At 40.8% G+C, this 15,036-nt stretch overlaps 1 protein-coding gene and 1 long non-coding RNA gene across 2 annotated transcripts in view; one reads left to right on the top strand and one right to left on the bottom strand.

Annotated features, from left to right (window-relative positions):
* LOC137243552 (uncharacterized) overlaps window positions 1–7,068 on the bottom strand; it is a 32,509-nt gene extending 25,441 nt beyond the window's left edge. The window contains exons 1-4 of the mRNA XM_067771363.1: window positions 6,715–7,068; window positions 1,317–1,369; window positions 993–1,247; window positions 839–922 (exon numbers count right to left, since the gene is read on the bottom strand). Coding sequence (XP_067627464.1) covers window positions 839–922; window positions 993–1,247; window positions 1,317–1,369; window positions 6,715–6,871 — 549 coding nt within the window. The 5' untranslated portion in view covers window positions 6,872–7,068. The remainder of the gene's footprint in view (window positions 1–838; window positions 923–992; window positions 1,248–1,316; window positions 1,370–6,714) is intronic.
* Window positions 7,069–12,912: 5,844 nt separating this feature from the next.
* Window positions 12,913–14,482, top strand: LOC137246321 (uncharacterized). Its single transcript, XR_010951442.1, has 6 exons — window positions 12,913–13,119; window positions 13,319–13,382; window positions 13,584–13,636; window positions 13,823–13,952; window positions 14,124–14,198; window positions 14,401–14,482. It is a non-coding gene; the product is annotated as an uncharacterized lncRNA (long non-coding RNA).
* The last annotated feature ends 554 nt before the right edge of the window (window positions 14,483–15,036 follow it).

Here is a 15,036-nt window from a genome sequence, read left to right as displayed (position 1 = left end):
CGTCGGCAAGTTACTCAAAAATCGATCGCAAGATTCCCTCGTTTTTCAGGGATTTTTAGTTATCTCAATTAGCACGCTACCTAGCGGAACATTGTTTTCTATAAATTATATTGTCATCGGGTCTCGAACTATGTGCTAAGTTACAAGTCTCTAGGTAACGGGAAAGTTAGTTAAAAATGGATTGCAAGATTCCCAAATTAAAATTAACTTTCCTAATATCTCGCTCCATGCGCCACCTAGCGGATTTTTTTGATAAAATATTGCATTGTCACCGGGTTCTGACTTACGGCTAAAGTTTCGTATCTCCAGCTCACCGGCAAGTTACTCAAAAATCGATTGCAAGATTCCCTACGTTTTTCCAGGGATTTTCGTTTATCTCGATTCGTCTGCCACCTGGCGACATTTTGTTTTCCACGAATTGTAATGCCATCGACTCGAAAACTATGTGCTAAATTTCAAAGCTCTGGATCCCCGACAAGTTAGTTAAAAGTCGATTGCAAAATTTCCATTTTAAAATTAATTTTCTGTATATTTCCATCCGTGCGCCACCTTTTTTTTCACTTGCATTGTAATGTCTCTCAGATCTGAACTATGTTCTAAGTATCATGTGTCTAGCTCAACGGGAAGTTACCGAAAAAGACTTCCGTGGGTCAAAAATTCGTATGGAAATGAGGGGACAAACATGAAAGGGACTTAATATAAAGGTAATAAAATAGAGATCAAAATATTTCGAACATGTATTTTTGTATCGGGTGTAAACAAATTTTGGGAATAATAAGGAAAACTTTCAACTTCTTCATTGCTTTTTAGACTCCGAGAATTTCCCGAAAGAATATACCGTTAAAATATCTGACAAAATACTTATTTTTGCCTTCGCTGTTCTCTTGTCGTCATCTGTATAATAATCGATACTTTTCACAACCTATATATATATAAGCCAGACATAATTTGTTCGGAAACTAGATTTTTTATAAATATTTTTCGAACATTACCTTTAACAAATAGTCTATATATTCTTTGTACTCATCACCGAAATTGGGACGCATTTGATTAACCAATGCTCTGCGCGTCATATCTTTACGAAATATATCCTGAGATAACATACTACGCTCATCCACTGATAGCATCCAGTCCATTGTTTTCTCAATGCTAGAATTTTCGAAAAATTTCAATTTTGCAAAAAACAGCCGTATTTCCGGCGGTATATATGGCTTTGGTAAACCATCGCAACGTAAATATATATTCCACTGTAATTAAATCAATTATTTTATAAGAAATTGTATTTGTGCGAAAAGAGAAATTTACTTTCGATTAACCTTTTCTAGTATATCTTCTTCATCTTTTAATTCCTCCACAGTGATAAAAGCCTCTGTTTAATAAGAAAAAAAAACTGTACTGCTTCAAAAGAAACTGTGGTAATAATTTAAAATAGGGGTCGACTTCTAATACGCGTCCAAAAATATGGGGATGGGTGTCAAACGACTTGTATTGACCTCCATAACAATAGTTCGAAGATATTTGCAGTGGAAGTTGTCAATTATAATGTAGTTGTTGTAATTTTATTGTACACAGGGAAACATTTTGTGTACAAAGGAATTTTATAATTTAATTTTGATTCTACACCATTGGTGGACCGGCCAGCGTAATTTTTTATAAGCGCGGTCGAGAGCCACCAATGCAGAAGGGTCGTCTACCAAAATGTACTATGGATCCCACACACCGAAACCGGAGGGGCCCGGGGTTATTTTTCGGTTTTCGTTAATATCTTTTGAACGAATAAAATTTGTTTCCGCCTTCAGACTATTATGGTGGAGTCAGTACGCGTCGCACGGTGGGGAATTCGATCAATCTAGCTGGCCAAAATTAAAACAGCAGTTATTTCGGTTATAAAAGTGGTTGTCTCACTTCAATGTTATGAAAGGAAATATTTGACAGTAAATTCACGGTGTTCCGCGCTAAATCACTATGGATCGAGCCCCGGTTTCGGAGGGACCCGGGGTCATTATTTGGCATTACATGAGATATGTGTGTCAATATGGGTATCAAACGAAGGGTATTTTACTCCGCATTTCTATTGACATTTTTAAGTAGGGTTGCCACCTTACCTTTTTTATATTTCTTTGTATATCCACTATCATATCGGAAACGGCTTAACCGATTTGAATGCAATTTGGTACATCGATATAGTAGTACAGTTTGAGGATGTTTTCCCAAGGTTGCCACCTTTTTGAAGTTAAAAAAAATTACATGAGATATGTCAGTACGGGTATCAGTCTCTTACAAAATTGACAACCACTCAAAAAATCGCGTGTATGCGCTGCCGTTTTTGTTATTATACTTTGAAACAAACACAAGCTTATGTATCGCCAAAAAATTACTGACATGATATGCCATGAAAAAAAGATATATCTTTTTGTTTGCAAGGTTAGGTTAGGTTGAACTGGCCCATCCATGAGCACCGCACATAGACTGATGGAGTCCGTAGTGTTACCAGAAGTTTGTTTTAACGACCAAACTGAAAAACCCTATCAAAAACCAGGACCTATGTTATAAAATAACTCCGCTCTCTTGGCAAATACTAGAAGCTTCCTAGGACTTAAGCCACTTGCTGCTTCTAGATCTGACAGCTGTATCACTCCTAATAGCTGGAGCCTGGCAAGTGCAGGGCACGAGCACAGAACGTGCTCGATCATTTCCTCCTCCAACCCCCACTTCCTACATCTGCTATCACTGACCAGGGCTAATTTAAAGGCATGTGTCCAGTCAGAATACCCGTAATGATAGAAGCAACTTTGTTAGTCTAAGGTTGTAAGACCTACACATAATCTTCGACACTTTACAGCCCCGCGCTTGAACCCACGCCTTTCCCGCTTGGTCGACCATATGCACCTCTCACCTTCCCTTAATCTCGCCCAGTCTAATTGGGCGTCTACGGAGCAAGCTTCAAGGGATGCGCCCTTTTTAGCTAGTTCGTTCGCTTTTTCATTCCCATCTATTCCCATATGCCCTCGGACCCAATATAGATGTATGCTTCTCCCTGTCCCGATTCTCTCCAGAGACTGCTTACACTCTCACACGCATTTAGATGTTGTGCTATGTGAGATTATTGCCTTAATTGCTGCTTGACTGTCAATATAAAAGTTAACACGGTTGCAGCTTAAGCTATTCTCTCCCAGGGTTTCTACTGCTTTGGTTACGGCTAATATTTCCGCTTGCAAAGCGCTACAGTAATCAGGCAGCCTGTAGGATCTGCTTATTTCCGGATCAGCACAGTATACCACAGACCCTACTCCTTCCACTACTTTGGAACCATCTGTGTACACATGTATCTCCTCGTCCACCATTTGCGCACCCTTGCGCCAACCGTCCACCGGCCTTAAGATCAACCTCGAAGCGCAGATAGGGAATCAGGTAGTCTGTTCGTCTTGTGATTGATGACGCTTTACTACTATGGCCATATGGTCGGCACTCAAGCTGCCCCGAGGCACCGAGCCTGGTTGCAGTTGTTAATGCTATGTTCTTTGCTACCAGGTCTACAGGTGGAATGTGCAGAATGGCATACAGTGCAGCCGTCGGGGTTTTTTTCAGCGCTCCCGTAATACTAAGCATTGATAGTCTGCATACCCCCTCTAATTTTTGAGGTATGTTGTTTTTTGTGTGGCTTTCCACCAAACAAGAACTCCATAGTATAGAATAGGGCTTACAATTGCTGTAAAAACCCAATGAGAAATAGAGAGCGATAAGCCCCACGTACACCCCAGCATTCTTTTACATGCATAGAGTTCCCTTGATGCCTTCTTCGCCCTCTCCTCCACGTTGAGCTTCCATGACAGCTTACTGTCTAGGATGATTCCTAGATATTTTGTGCAAGGTTTCTTCTGTAAGGTCACTTCTTCTAACTTAGGCCTAGTCCAATTTGGGGCCTTGTACCTCTTTGTAAACAAGACCATATCCGTCTTCTCCGCACTAACTTTCAACCCGACATTAGATGCCCAGGTATAAATAATCTGAAGCGCCCGATCCATCAAAGAACTAATCGTTGGAAGGCACTTTCCACTTATGACAGTTGCAACGTCATCTGCGTAAGCCGTAAGTTTTACGGCTCCCTCATCGAATCGCCTGAGCAGTTGGTTGATGACCAGCGTCCACAGCAGACGTGATAGTACCCCTCTAATCTTCCTGCAATTTAACATGCAGCCGATCCATCTGATTAAGGCGGGATGTACTTTAATGTAATTAAGACCATCCATAATCGCCCGTTTAGAAACATTATTGAAAGCCCCGGCAATGTCCAAGAAGACTCCTAGATCATACTCCTTATATTCCAGGGATCTCTCTATGCTTATTACCACCCTATGCAATGCGGTGTCTACCGACTTGCCTTTGGTGTACGCATGCTGTGTTGTGGAGAGCAGCTTTTCATCCACGTTGGACTTTATGTACACATCTATCAGCCTCTCAAAGGTTTTGATCAGAAATGATGTTAAGCTAATGGGTCCATAGTCTTTGGGATACACGTGACCGATCTTCCCCGCCTTTGGTAGGAAAGCTACACGAGTAGTTCTCCAAGAGTGCGGTACATGATTCAGCCTTATGCACCCATCGAATATTATTTTAAGCCATTCCACGACCGCCATACTTGAAACTTGTAGCATGGCCGGGAATATACCGTCTGGGCCCGGCGATTTAAACTTAGTAAACGTTTTCACTGCCCATTCGATCTTGGTATCGGTCACAAAGCCCGGCACTACCCGCTCCGTGATCGAAGTGTGAGTGATGTCTGCTGGCTCTTCTAAACCGTCTCCCGATGGAAAATGTGTGTCGAGAAGCACCTCAAGAGATTCCTCACTATTACGTGCCCCTTGCCCGTTCTCTTTCTTTATTAGTCCCTGGACTATGTTTCCCCTTTGCTAGGACTTTTTTCAACCGTGCTGTTTCGCTGGAGCACTCTATGTCCGTACAGAAATTTTCCATGAGATTCTCTTCGCCCTGGAAATTTCACGCTTGTAGATCCTCAGTAGATCCCTGTATTCGTCCCCACACGCTTTTCTTTCCGCGGTCTTTGCGAGCTTAAACATTTCTTTTACCTGTCTTCTTAGAAGACTCAGCTCATTGCTCCACCATGGCGGCTTTGCTTTTCCTCTCAATCTTCTTAGATGGCAAGCTTTGTTATACGCAGTCATAAGCGTCCTTGTTAGGAATTCATTAGACTCCTCCAGTTCCTCCACATTGGTAACCTCTTTGGGATGTCCCAGTTTTGTTTCTACCTGTTTCTGGAATTTAGTCCAGTTCGTTGACCTAGGGTTTCTAAAGGTTCCTCCCTTCTATACCCTCTTTAGGGGCATGCTGAAGCTGATATACGCATGGTCGAAGAAGGATGGTTTATCAAGAACGCGCATTTGCATCTGCGCCTGTGACCAACCGCCCTTTGCGCCCTTCCTCCTGTACTAGCCTTTTGCACTCCATCGGTGAAACCTCCGCAGTATGGGCCATGTAGCATGACTCCAGGATAAATGCCTGCTTATTCTTTTGCTCAACGGCCACCACTACGAGGTCCTCAGTAGTGTAATTGGGCAGCATATATGAATGCAGCTGTTTCCTTACCATTACTACAGCTCGCACCCGTTCTTCCATTTGCGCGTAGTAAACGCCAAACCCGCGCGCGCTAAGTCCAGAAACCTTTCCTCCGATGAGAGCCACGGCTCCTGGATCAGCGCCACGTCAAACGAACCCTCCTCAAGGGTTAGGAGAAGTTCGCTCGACGCCACTTTACTGTGTTAGAGGTTTATTTGTAGGGCTCGCAGCACCATTGGGCTGTTTGTCCCCCTCCAGCCCCTTCGTCGTGACGTCGTCGTCCTCCCCTTGGCCTTTTGGTTTAGACTATTCGAGGCCCCCTTCAGCCTCTCGTAACTGTTGTACCGGGTGTTCCTCTGTGCGAGTCACAGCACCATTTGGCGCTTGGTCCTCTTCTAACACCTTCGTGGTGACGTCGGGGACCTGCACCTGTCTTTTTCCCCTGGGCTTTTGAGGTCCTTTTCGACTTCGCCCCCCTCTTTGTTTGCAAGGTTTTTAAAAAAATTAATATTGAAAAGTAGTAGGATTACTCAGTTAAAACATGCAGTATAAAAAATCTAACAAATTAATTAAAAACACATTTACCTGTTCTAAAAGAGAATGGCGCATAATCATAGTCAAAATAAAGTAGGTTTTAAATTTAGTTGCAGCTTTTTGACATAATTTTCTATGAGCTATCTGTAAAAAAAAGCTGCAACTAAATTTAAAACCTATTTTATTTCGACTATGAATATGCGCCAATGTATTTAGATTTGATTAATACTAAACAAGTGTACAAGAATTAGGTTTGAAGGGTAGGTATATTGCTTTTTAATCAAAAAATACATGCCTACAATGCACACAATTTTTATACAACTTTAGATGTGCGCGGTAGCTCCGTTGGCTCTGCAGACGGCTCTTGGGATATGTATGCTATTCAATGGATATCTAGAAACGCCAGGGAGTATATTAAAAAAAAATTGGATTATTTTGAAAAATCGACTTTTGGCCAGCTAGATTGATCAAATACCCCACCGTGCGTCTCGTTTGACACCTCTCCCGATATTTTTGGATACCTTTTAGCTGTCAACCTCTGTTGTAAACTATTACCGAAACTCTGTATTATATACCACGAATAAGCTTGGGTGTTCTATCACTTACCATCAATATGACTCAAACATGCCCGTAAATCCATTAGACGCATTGCATATTTAGCATCCCGTGCCTTTTGTTCCTCCACATTTAGCAATGTGTACTCCTTTTCTACTTTCTTTATTTCTTTATCGGTATTGCCTTCTTTTTTCTTGCCCTTAGCCATATTTTTGTGTGTTTTCAGTCGGATTAGTTAAAGCTATTTTCTTAGATCCAGTTAAAAAAAAAATCAAGTCCGCCTAATTATCTTGCATTAAAGTGTAACACTTCACTTATTTGTAGAGTAAATTGATTTTAATGTAAATCCTCACAAAAATTTAATTCTTTCGTCGTAAAAATATTACAAATTACATTATTGACAAATTTTAGAATTTATTTTTTTTTTTTTAGTTTTTTAACTGTCGATTGTTTTGCGCAGAATTTTTCTACCCAAAAATAGTTTAGCTGTGACGCTTCTGAAGCATAAAATTATGTTTAAAATTATCATTGTGCACAAAAACAAGTGTGATATATTTTCGTCAACTGCCAGCCAGGATGTTCAGTATGGCTACTTTTAACCATTTTGGCAGGTTGTTCAATTTGGCGACGCACACAGTCGGCTAACATCAGCGGGTGATAGAAAGTCGTCCTGTAAAGGACGAGATCACGATAGTCACCATCATGATTAAATGAAATTTCAGGCGTTCTCATCCCGTTTCCATTTTATCTTAATCTGACAAGTTCGGAATGCATATTTTAGAGGGCTGTCTATCATTACTCTGAATTTTACTACGATCGAAGTACATTTTACTAAACATTCGAAATGTAATAACTACAAAAGCATTTTTTACACAAAACGATAAACGTAACTTTGTGTTCCCTAAAAGAATATAGCAACATTTTACAGAAAATTAATTTTTTGGAGGAAATTTGTACGAAAAATGCATTACTTTTATAATACGAGTAGATAGATAGATATTGCGGGGTATACTTCCGAGCAGGGCTCCTCCTCGTAGACTGCGAGGACGAGAAAACGGTAAGTGGCTCGTTGAAGTGATACCGACGCTTGAGGGGTGGACAGGACTACAATTATGGACGAGACGCGGGGATGAAATACCGCCAAGGCATAATGTGACTATGTTCCTCCCCAGAAGTGCGGAACGACCCAAAGAGTTTGCGTTACGGCTCCTCGCCAACCAAAATGAGGGCCTCAGGACGCAGAGATGGCGCGTTATTAACTTTAGCGCAGAGGAAACAGGCCTACGTCTCGACGTGGGCATAGACGAGGAATCGTATCAAATTATACGCAGGAACGGATTTAAGCTGCACTATAGGTACGGCCTGGTCCTAGTGAGACCCTGGAGGCAGAGGCAACCAGGGAATAATGAGAAGCCGGAAGACAAGGGGGAGGCAGAGGGCGCCGACAGAGGCGAGCTGTCGGACGACAATATGACGGACGCGAGCACCGATACCATCAGAGCTCGCGAGACCACAAACCCTCCCACCGCAGCAAGCAAGAAGGACACAATCGTGCAGCCTGGGGATGAAAGAGAAATCTCCACCACACAAGAGCTCATCGAGGGCTTCGACCTCCAGGAGCTTGAGCTGAATAGGCGGGACGAAAGCGAGAGCGGATTTTCGGATGACGATGATCCGATGAGGCCGGCCGGGTAAAAATAACCGGCACAAGCATAAAAATAGCCCAGATCAACCTCCATCACGCCATTGCAGCCTCGGCTGTACTGGTGAGGAGGTTCGCCTCGGATGATCTGGGCATCGCCCTCCTTCAAGAACCTTGGGCCTACAAGGGACAGGTGAGGGGTCTTAATGTGAGTAATAACAAAGTTATTTGGGATGTCTCACAGCAGAGACCAAGAGCATGGGTAATGCTTAAAGCAAATATTAACTATTTTTGCATTACAGAATTTTTAAGTCGGGATCTGGTGGCGGTGCAGATCGAAGCAAAGGTGAATGGAAACAACACCAGCATTGTGCTGACCGCAGCCTACTTCCCGGGGGACGACAGCACAGTCCCTCCAGTTAACGTGCAGAAGCTAGTGGAGCACTGCAGAAGAGCGAAACTTCCGTTGATCATAGGAAGCGATGCTAACTTCCACAACACGGAGTGGGGCAGCAGTGATACCAACCAAAGGGGTGAGTGTTTACTAGAATATATTGTCAGCAACGATTTGAATATATATAACGTCGGGAGCAAACCGACGTTTGTTACGAGAGTCAGGGCAGAGGTCCTAGATATAACTCTTGGCAACAACCTAACTGATAATATCATCTCGAAATGGAGTCTCAGAAGAACCCTCCCCATCGGATCACAGGATCATAAGGTTTGAGCTGGGTGCTGTATCGGGGCAATCCAGCCCTAAAAGAAATCCCAGGAAAGCAGACTGGGGCAGCTGCAAAAGTATCAAAGAGGCTAACGCGGATAGTCTCAGAGACAAGAGCAGAAGCACTAACTGTACTGAGTTAGAGGGCAGAGTGGATAGAGCAAATCAGATAATGATAGATGCCTACAACTCCAGTTGCCGAGTCTCCCGAGTTAAGGGTAAGAAGGCAACCCCCTGGTGGTCGCATGACCTGACACTACTAAGGAAGAAAGTTAGGAAACTCTTTAACGGGGCAAGAAGAACCGGCAACTGGGAGGAATACACTCAAAATCTAACAAAGTACAATAAAGGGATAAGGAAAGTTAAGAGGGAAAGTTGCAGAAATTTCTGTGAGGGAATTTCTAGCACACCTGCAGCGGCAAGGCTCCACAAGGCCCTAGCCAAAGAGCAGAGGGAGATTAACCTAGCGATTAGGCTCCCAGACGGTACCTATACCGGAACGGTGGAGGAGCGAGCGAAGGCCCTGCTACAAACGCATTTACCGGGTGCCTCTCCGCAAGTACCGGAACCCAGAGCTGTAAAAGTGTGCAATCATTTGAAATTTTAAATCATTGATTTAAGAATGCTGTTTCTCCATTCTTTCATTCCTTGTGGTCATTTACAATATCCATTTTACTACAACAGCAAAATAAGTAGGACATATAGAACCATTTTGACATATAGCAAGAAAGCAATAGATTGTCTTTGCGAAGTTTAAAGAGAAACTGAAAAGAAAAAAACATTTACTGTCATATTTCGATGATTTAAGGCAACTGCAGTCTCACCGTATGATTCGCGGTTCGAATATCAGTGAAGCCGTTGATAACATTTGAAATTGACTGATGATGATTATGTGGCGGTTTTCGAAATGTTAAATCGCAGTATGCCAGTAAATTTTTCTTTCTTTTCAAAAATAATGATTGAATATTCAATTATTATAAGCCGGTGTTAAGCTCATGAATTATTAAATATTAAACTACTTGAATAATTAGAAGGGGCTATTATTTCTATTGATAAATTTTACGCCTTTTTCGCATCCAAGCCCTAAATTGATTTAACATATCTGATGGCAATGAAAGTATACAAAAAAGAAAAGTATTTAGTACTGAATGGAAAAAAAGTGTGCATTCATTTCAAGTTTACATTCATTAAAGATTGGGAATGGTTCCTACATTCCCACTCTATATTGAATTATATTTTACCATTCAATAACACACACACTTTAGATTTGAGTTAAGGTATTTTGAGCCATTCAGGAATGGAGATTTATAATATGCAACCAATAAATCACAATTTTTTAAAAGAATGCTGAGAGAATGCACACTCAATTGACTCAATCTTTTTACAGCTCTGCCGGAACCTGTGTTCCCCAGAGTGAAACCAACCCCATCAGACTGGCAATTGGCCAACTCTCTCTTCAGTGAGGCCAGAGTCAGATGGGCAGTGGAATCCTTTGAGAAATACAAATCTCCTGGGGTGGATGGCATCTACCCGGCGCTAATGCAGCAAGGGACACAGATTATCCCACATCTGGCCAGGATCATGAGAGATAGCCTGGCACTGGGATACATACCCATGATGTGGAGAAGAGCAAAAGTGGTTTTCATACCAAAAGTAGAAAAAAAGGACTATTCACAAGCAAAGTCCTTCAGACCAATAAGTCTAACTTCCTTTGTCTTGAAGGCAATGGAAAAGATATACGACCAAGAAATTAGGTCGAACACCCTCAAGAGCTGGCCCCTACATCAAAGCCAGCATGCGTACTGAGCGGGTAGGTCCACGGACACAGCTCTGTACCAATTAACATCTGAAATACAGAGGGCGTTCGAAACAGAGGAAACAGTGATTTGCGCTTTCCTTGACATCGAGGGTGCTTCTGACAACACATCTCACGAAAGCGTAAACATAGCACTGCAGAAAAGAGGAATTCAGATGCCTATCCAGAGATGGATTGACAATCTACTCCGCACAAGAATCGCTGAAGTCCATGTAGGCAACAGCGCAGTTAAGGTTAATACCACGAGGGGGTGCCCTCAAGGAGGTGTTCTATCACCCCTTTCGTGGAGCCTAGTAGTGGATGAACTCCTGCAAAAGCTATCTGACAGTGGCATAAGATTCCAGGGATATGCTGACGACATTCTCATAATTGCAAGGGGTAAATTCGAGAGTACGCTCTGTGACATAATACAGAGAGCATTGAATATTACAAATGGATGGTGTGCCAGTATGGGGCTTACCATCAACTTATCTAAAACGCCCATCATCCCTTTCACCAGAAGAAGGGCCCTACCAGCCCTGAGAGCAATTACAATAGATGGCGTGGCACTAGAACATGGAACCGCGGTGAAATACTTGGGGGTCATTTTTGACACCAAGCTCCTATGGAAATAGCACTTCGACTCCATGAGAGCTAGGGCCACGAGGTCCATCATGGTATGCAATCGTTTAGCAGGAAAATCATGGGGCTGTAGCCCGCATGTGCTAAGATGGATGTATACCATGATAGTAAAACCTATGATAACATACGGTTCGATAGCCTGGGCATTGAGAACAACTGGGGCGACGACGAGGCAAGCACTGTCAAAACTTCAGCGACTGGCATGTGTATGCATCACGGGAGCTATGCGCATATGCCCTAACGGTAAAAATTAGCCATATTGAACATCTTGTCAGGCAGTTGACGGATAAGTGATCACATTTTTTTTGTACTGGTTGGCTCATCTTATCAGCTGATTTTATTTATTTTATTGCATTGTCGATGGAAGAATGTCAAGTCAAAAGAAAATTTTCATTGATTTCGATTCACTGACATATTGGAGTACAAGACGTTGTATGGAAAATTATCAAGAAGAAGCAATCAGCTGTTGGGATAACAACACCTGGTTCTGAATTCGCCTTGCATAAAACATAGCAGTTCTTGTATGTGTAATTGCCAATGGTTGGTTTCATTTTGAGTTTGCCATCTCCTTTTGACAATCACATCGACCATGCAATGAAATAAATAAAATCAGCTGATGAGATGAGTCAACCATATAATTGAGCCATGGTTGTGTGCGTATCGGGTGATTGTCGCTTGCCCGGTCATCACACAAGCAGAAAGCATTAAGCGCCATTTGTATTGAAAATTCGTAGCGAGCGGACGTAAACATGTCATCGGAGACGATTTTTTATTGCTTGTAAATTTTGCGAATTTTCATAAAAATTTTTGAACTTTTTTCTAAGAATTTTTAGAGTTTTGTCGGGTATGCAGTTTTGTAGCTTATTCAATTTTAATATAATAAGATGCTAATCTTAAGTTGGCGGCCACCGTGGAGTGATGGTAGCGTGCTCCGCCTACCATACCGTATGCCCTGGGTTCACACCCCGCGCAAAGCAACATCAAAATTTTAGAAATAAGAAAATTTTTCTAAGCGGGGTCGCCCCTCGGCAGTGTTTGGTAAGCGCAGATGCCGTTCGGAGTCGGCATAAAACATGTAGGTTCCGTCCGGCCAATTTGTAGGGAAAATCAAGAGGAGCACGACGCAAATTGGAAGAGAAGCTCGGCCTTAGATCTCTTCGGAGGCTCTCGCGCCTTACATTTAATAAATAAATAAAACCAGCTGATGAGATGAGCCAAGCACATAACCATGATAACTTTATTTCGCATATACATTTTTCCTCCCAATAATCGGTAATTATCAACAAATTTTAGCGATAACGCACATGTAGACGTGGTCCTAGAAAAAACAACTTAAATACAGCTGAAAATAAGTTAAGTGCACCTTACTGTTTTCTCGGAAATGGACTTTCATTGAACGCTGGCAACTCTCACCATTTGGTTGTCAAATTATACTCGTTACAATTTCTTCACAAACTCGATCATTTTGCTGTCGGGCTTCCAAGGAAAAAGTTGTAGTGTTCGCGTCTAATAAAATGTGTAAATTTATCTATAATAGGGAATTATTTTCAGAAATGTTTATTATTACTGAAGAATTTAAACATTTAACAACTTCAAATCACGCCAAAATTTCAAACCATGCAAGGATGGCCATAGAAAATTCTGATATATAATGAGGTAAATTTTTTTTTCATATTGCATTCTACAGCTCGTATGTAAAATTGATGATTGTTCTCCAGCTGAAACTGTGTTAAATATTTAATTTATTTATATGCACTTCATTTTGAGGATAGATAAGAACGGCCAACTGAAAGTTATAATTTATATTAACATGCTTTGCATCCCGCATTTTACTAATTAAGGTTTCACCTTACAGGTAGTTGCAAAAAATCCCACCTTGGATAGGTGTGCTGCGAAAAGTACAAATAGCCGTAGAAAAGGTAAATTATAGTTACTTTCCATGTCAAAACCAAACTTGTACGGCAAAAACCTAAACTTAGATTAAATATTTATATAAGTTGAATCATTAGTAGAGTTGCTGACGACTTCATTTTAAACCAAAAGGATTCTGAAAGAATTGAGTTTATTACATTATATATAGTACAGTACAGCCGACAACGTTAATTTTCTTTTTATTTTAGGTTTATGGTGATTATAAAGCGCGCAATATATGTTTCGACTTACATCTTAAGAGGTTTGTATTATAGTATTAATAATTTGTCTTTTTGTTAAGAAGTTTTAAAGATGACAAATCTAAAGCTGATTTAATTAAATCATGCTGAATCATTTTATTAAACCAAAAGGATTCTGAAGCAATAAAGAAAACAATAAAGTATGAATAAAGCTCGTTTCCATTCACTAACTGTAAAATCATTTTCAGATGCCAAATGAGTTCATGTGGAAAACGTGCTATTAACCACCTTAAACTTGTGCACGTGCTATGCAAATGAATGGTTATCGGCTGAGGAAAGAGGACGTGCAAATATGAAGAAGATATTCTACATAAAAAGGTGAGAACTCTTATAAAATGCAATTATGTACAAATTGCTTACATGATGACTCATATAGTATAGTTCATTTGAAATATACATGTAACAGTTTTTTTTAACTGATATTATCTAGAAGTAAAATGTTTTATTAAATGAGTATATTTATTAAATCGATTTTTTCTTATATTTCAGATTTTAACAACTAGAAAAGCCGATTATTAATTCATTAGCAATGCATCTCAAAGACTGTACACAAATTGTTTGCAAGTAAGCATAATTATACACGAATTTATAACAGCATATCATAATGATGATATTATCCTAATTCAGGGTCCCTCTACTGAGTAGAACCCATTTTAAAGCCATGCTGTTTACTTATTAACTGATTTATATAACAAAACTAAATTATATTTTATAGTGTGAATTTTCGTTTAATGTTGCGTTTTTCGTATGTTTTTTTTTTTTTCAGATAAAACGGAGCTATGATTTCAACAATCCAGGTTGTACTTCACTTTCCTAATAATAAAATAAAATACTATATTTATAACAAAGATGTTGTATTTATTTCAATACTCCACATGATAGAGCAGAATTTGGTAATAGTCTAGTTGAGGGGTCGACTGCTAATACGCTACCTAAAATATCGAGAAAGGTGTCAAACGACGCGTATTAATCTCGAGAACAATAATCCGATGGCGGAAAAATTTTATCTCTGTCCGGAGATATTTGCATTTGAAGTTGGCGATTTTCATGTGGTTGTTGTGTTCGTACCCACAAAAAAAATGTACATCACCGTGGCGGTAGCCACGGTTATACCACACACCCGGACATGGCATGGCGTAGGCCAGGGTTATTTTTTATAAGTACGGCCTAAGGCCGCCAACGCAGAAAAGTGTTCTGCGCAAAAATAATATGGATTCCGGTTTTTCGTTAATATCTTTTGAACGAGTTAAAATTTTTATTCTCCGCCTTCGGATTATTAATACTGATGTCAAGGCGCGTCGTTTGACACCTCTGTCGATATTTTTGGTAGAGTATTAGCAGTCGACCCCTCAACTAGACTATTACCATTGTTTTTTTCTGCTTTCTCAATAGCTACTGGCCT

The sequence above is a fragment of the Eurosta solidaginis genome, chromosome 3, assembly GCF_040869045.1.
Source record: "Eurosta solidaginis isolate ZX-2024a chromosome 3, ASM4086904v1, whole genome shotgun sequence".
Classification (NCBI taxonomy): domain Eukaryota; kingdom Metazoa; phylum Arthropoda; class Insecta; order Diptera; family Tephritidae; genus Eurosta; species Eurosta solidaginis.
The sequence above is the reverse complement of the archived record's forward strand: the minus strand, read 5'-3'. Positions and strand labels throughout refer to the sequence as shown.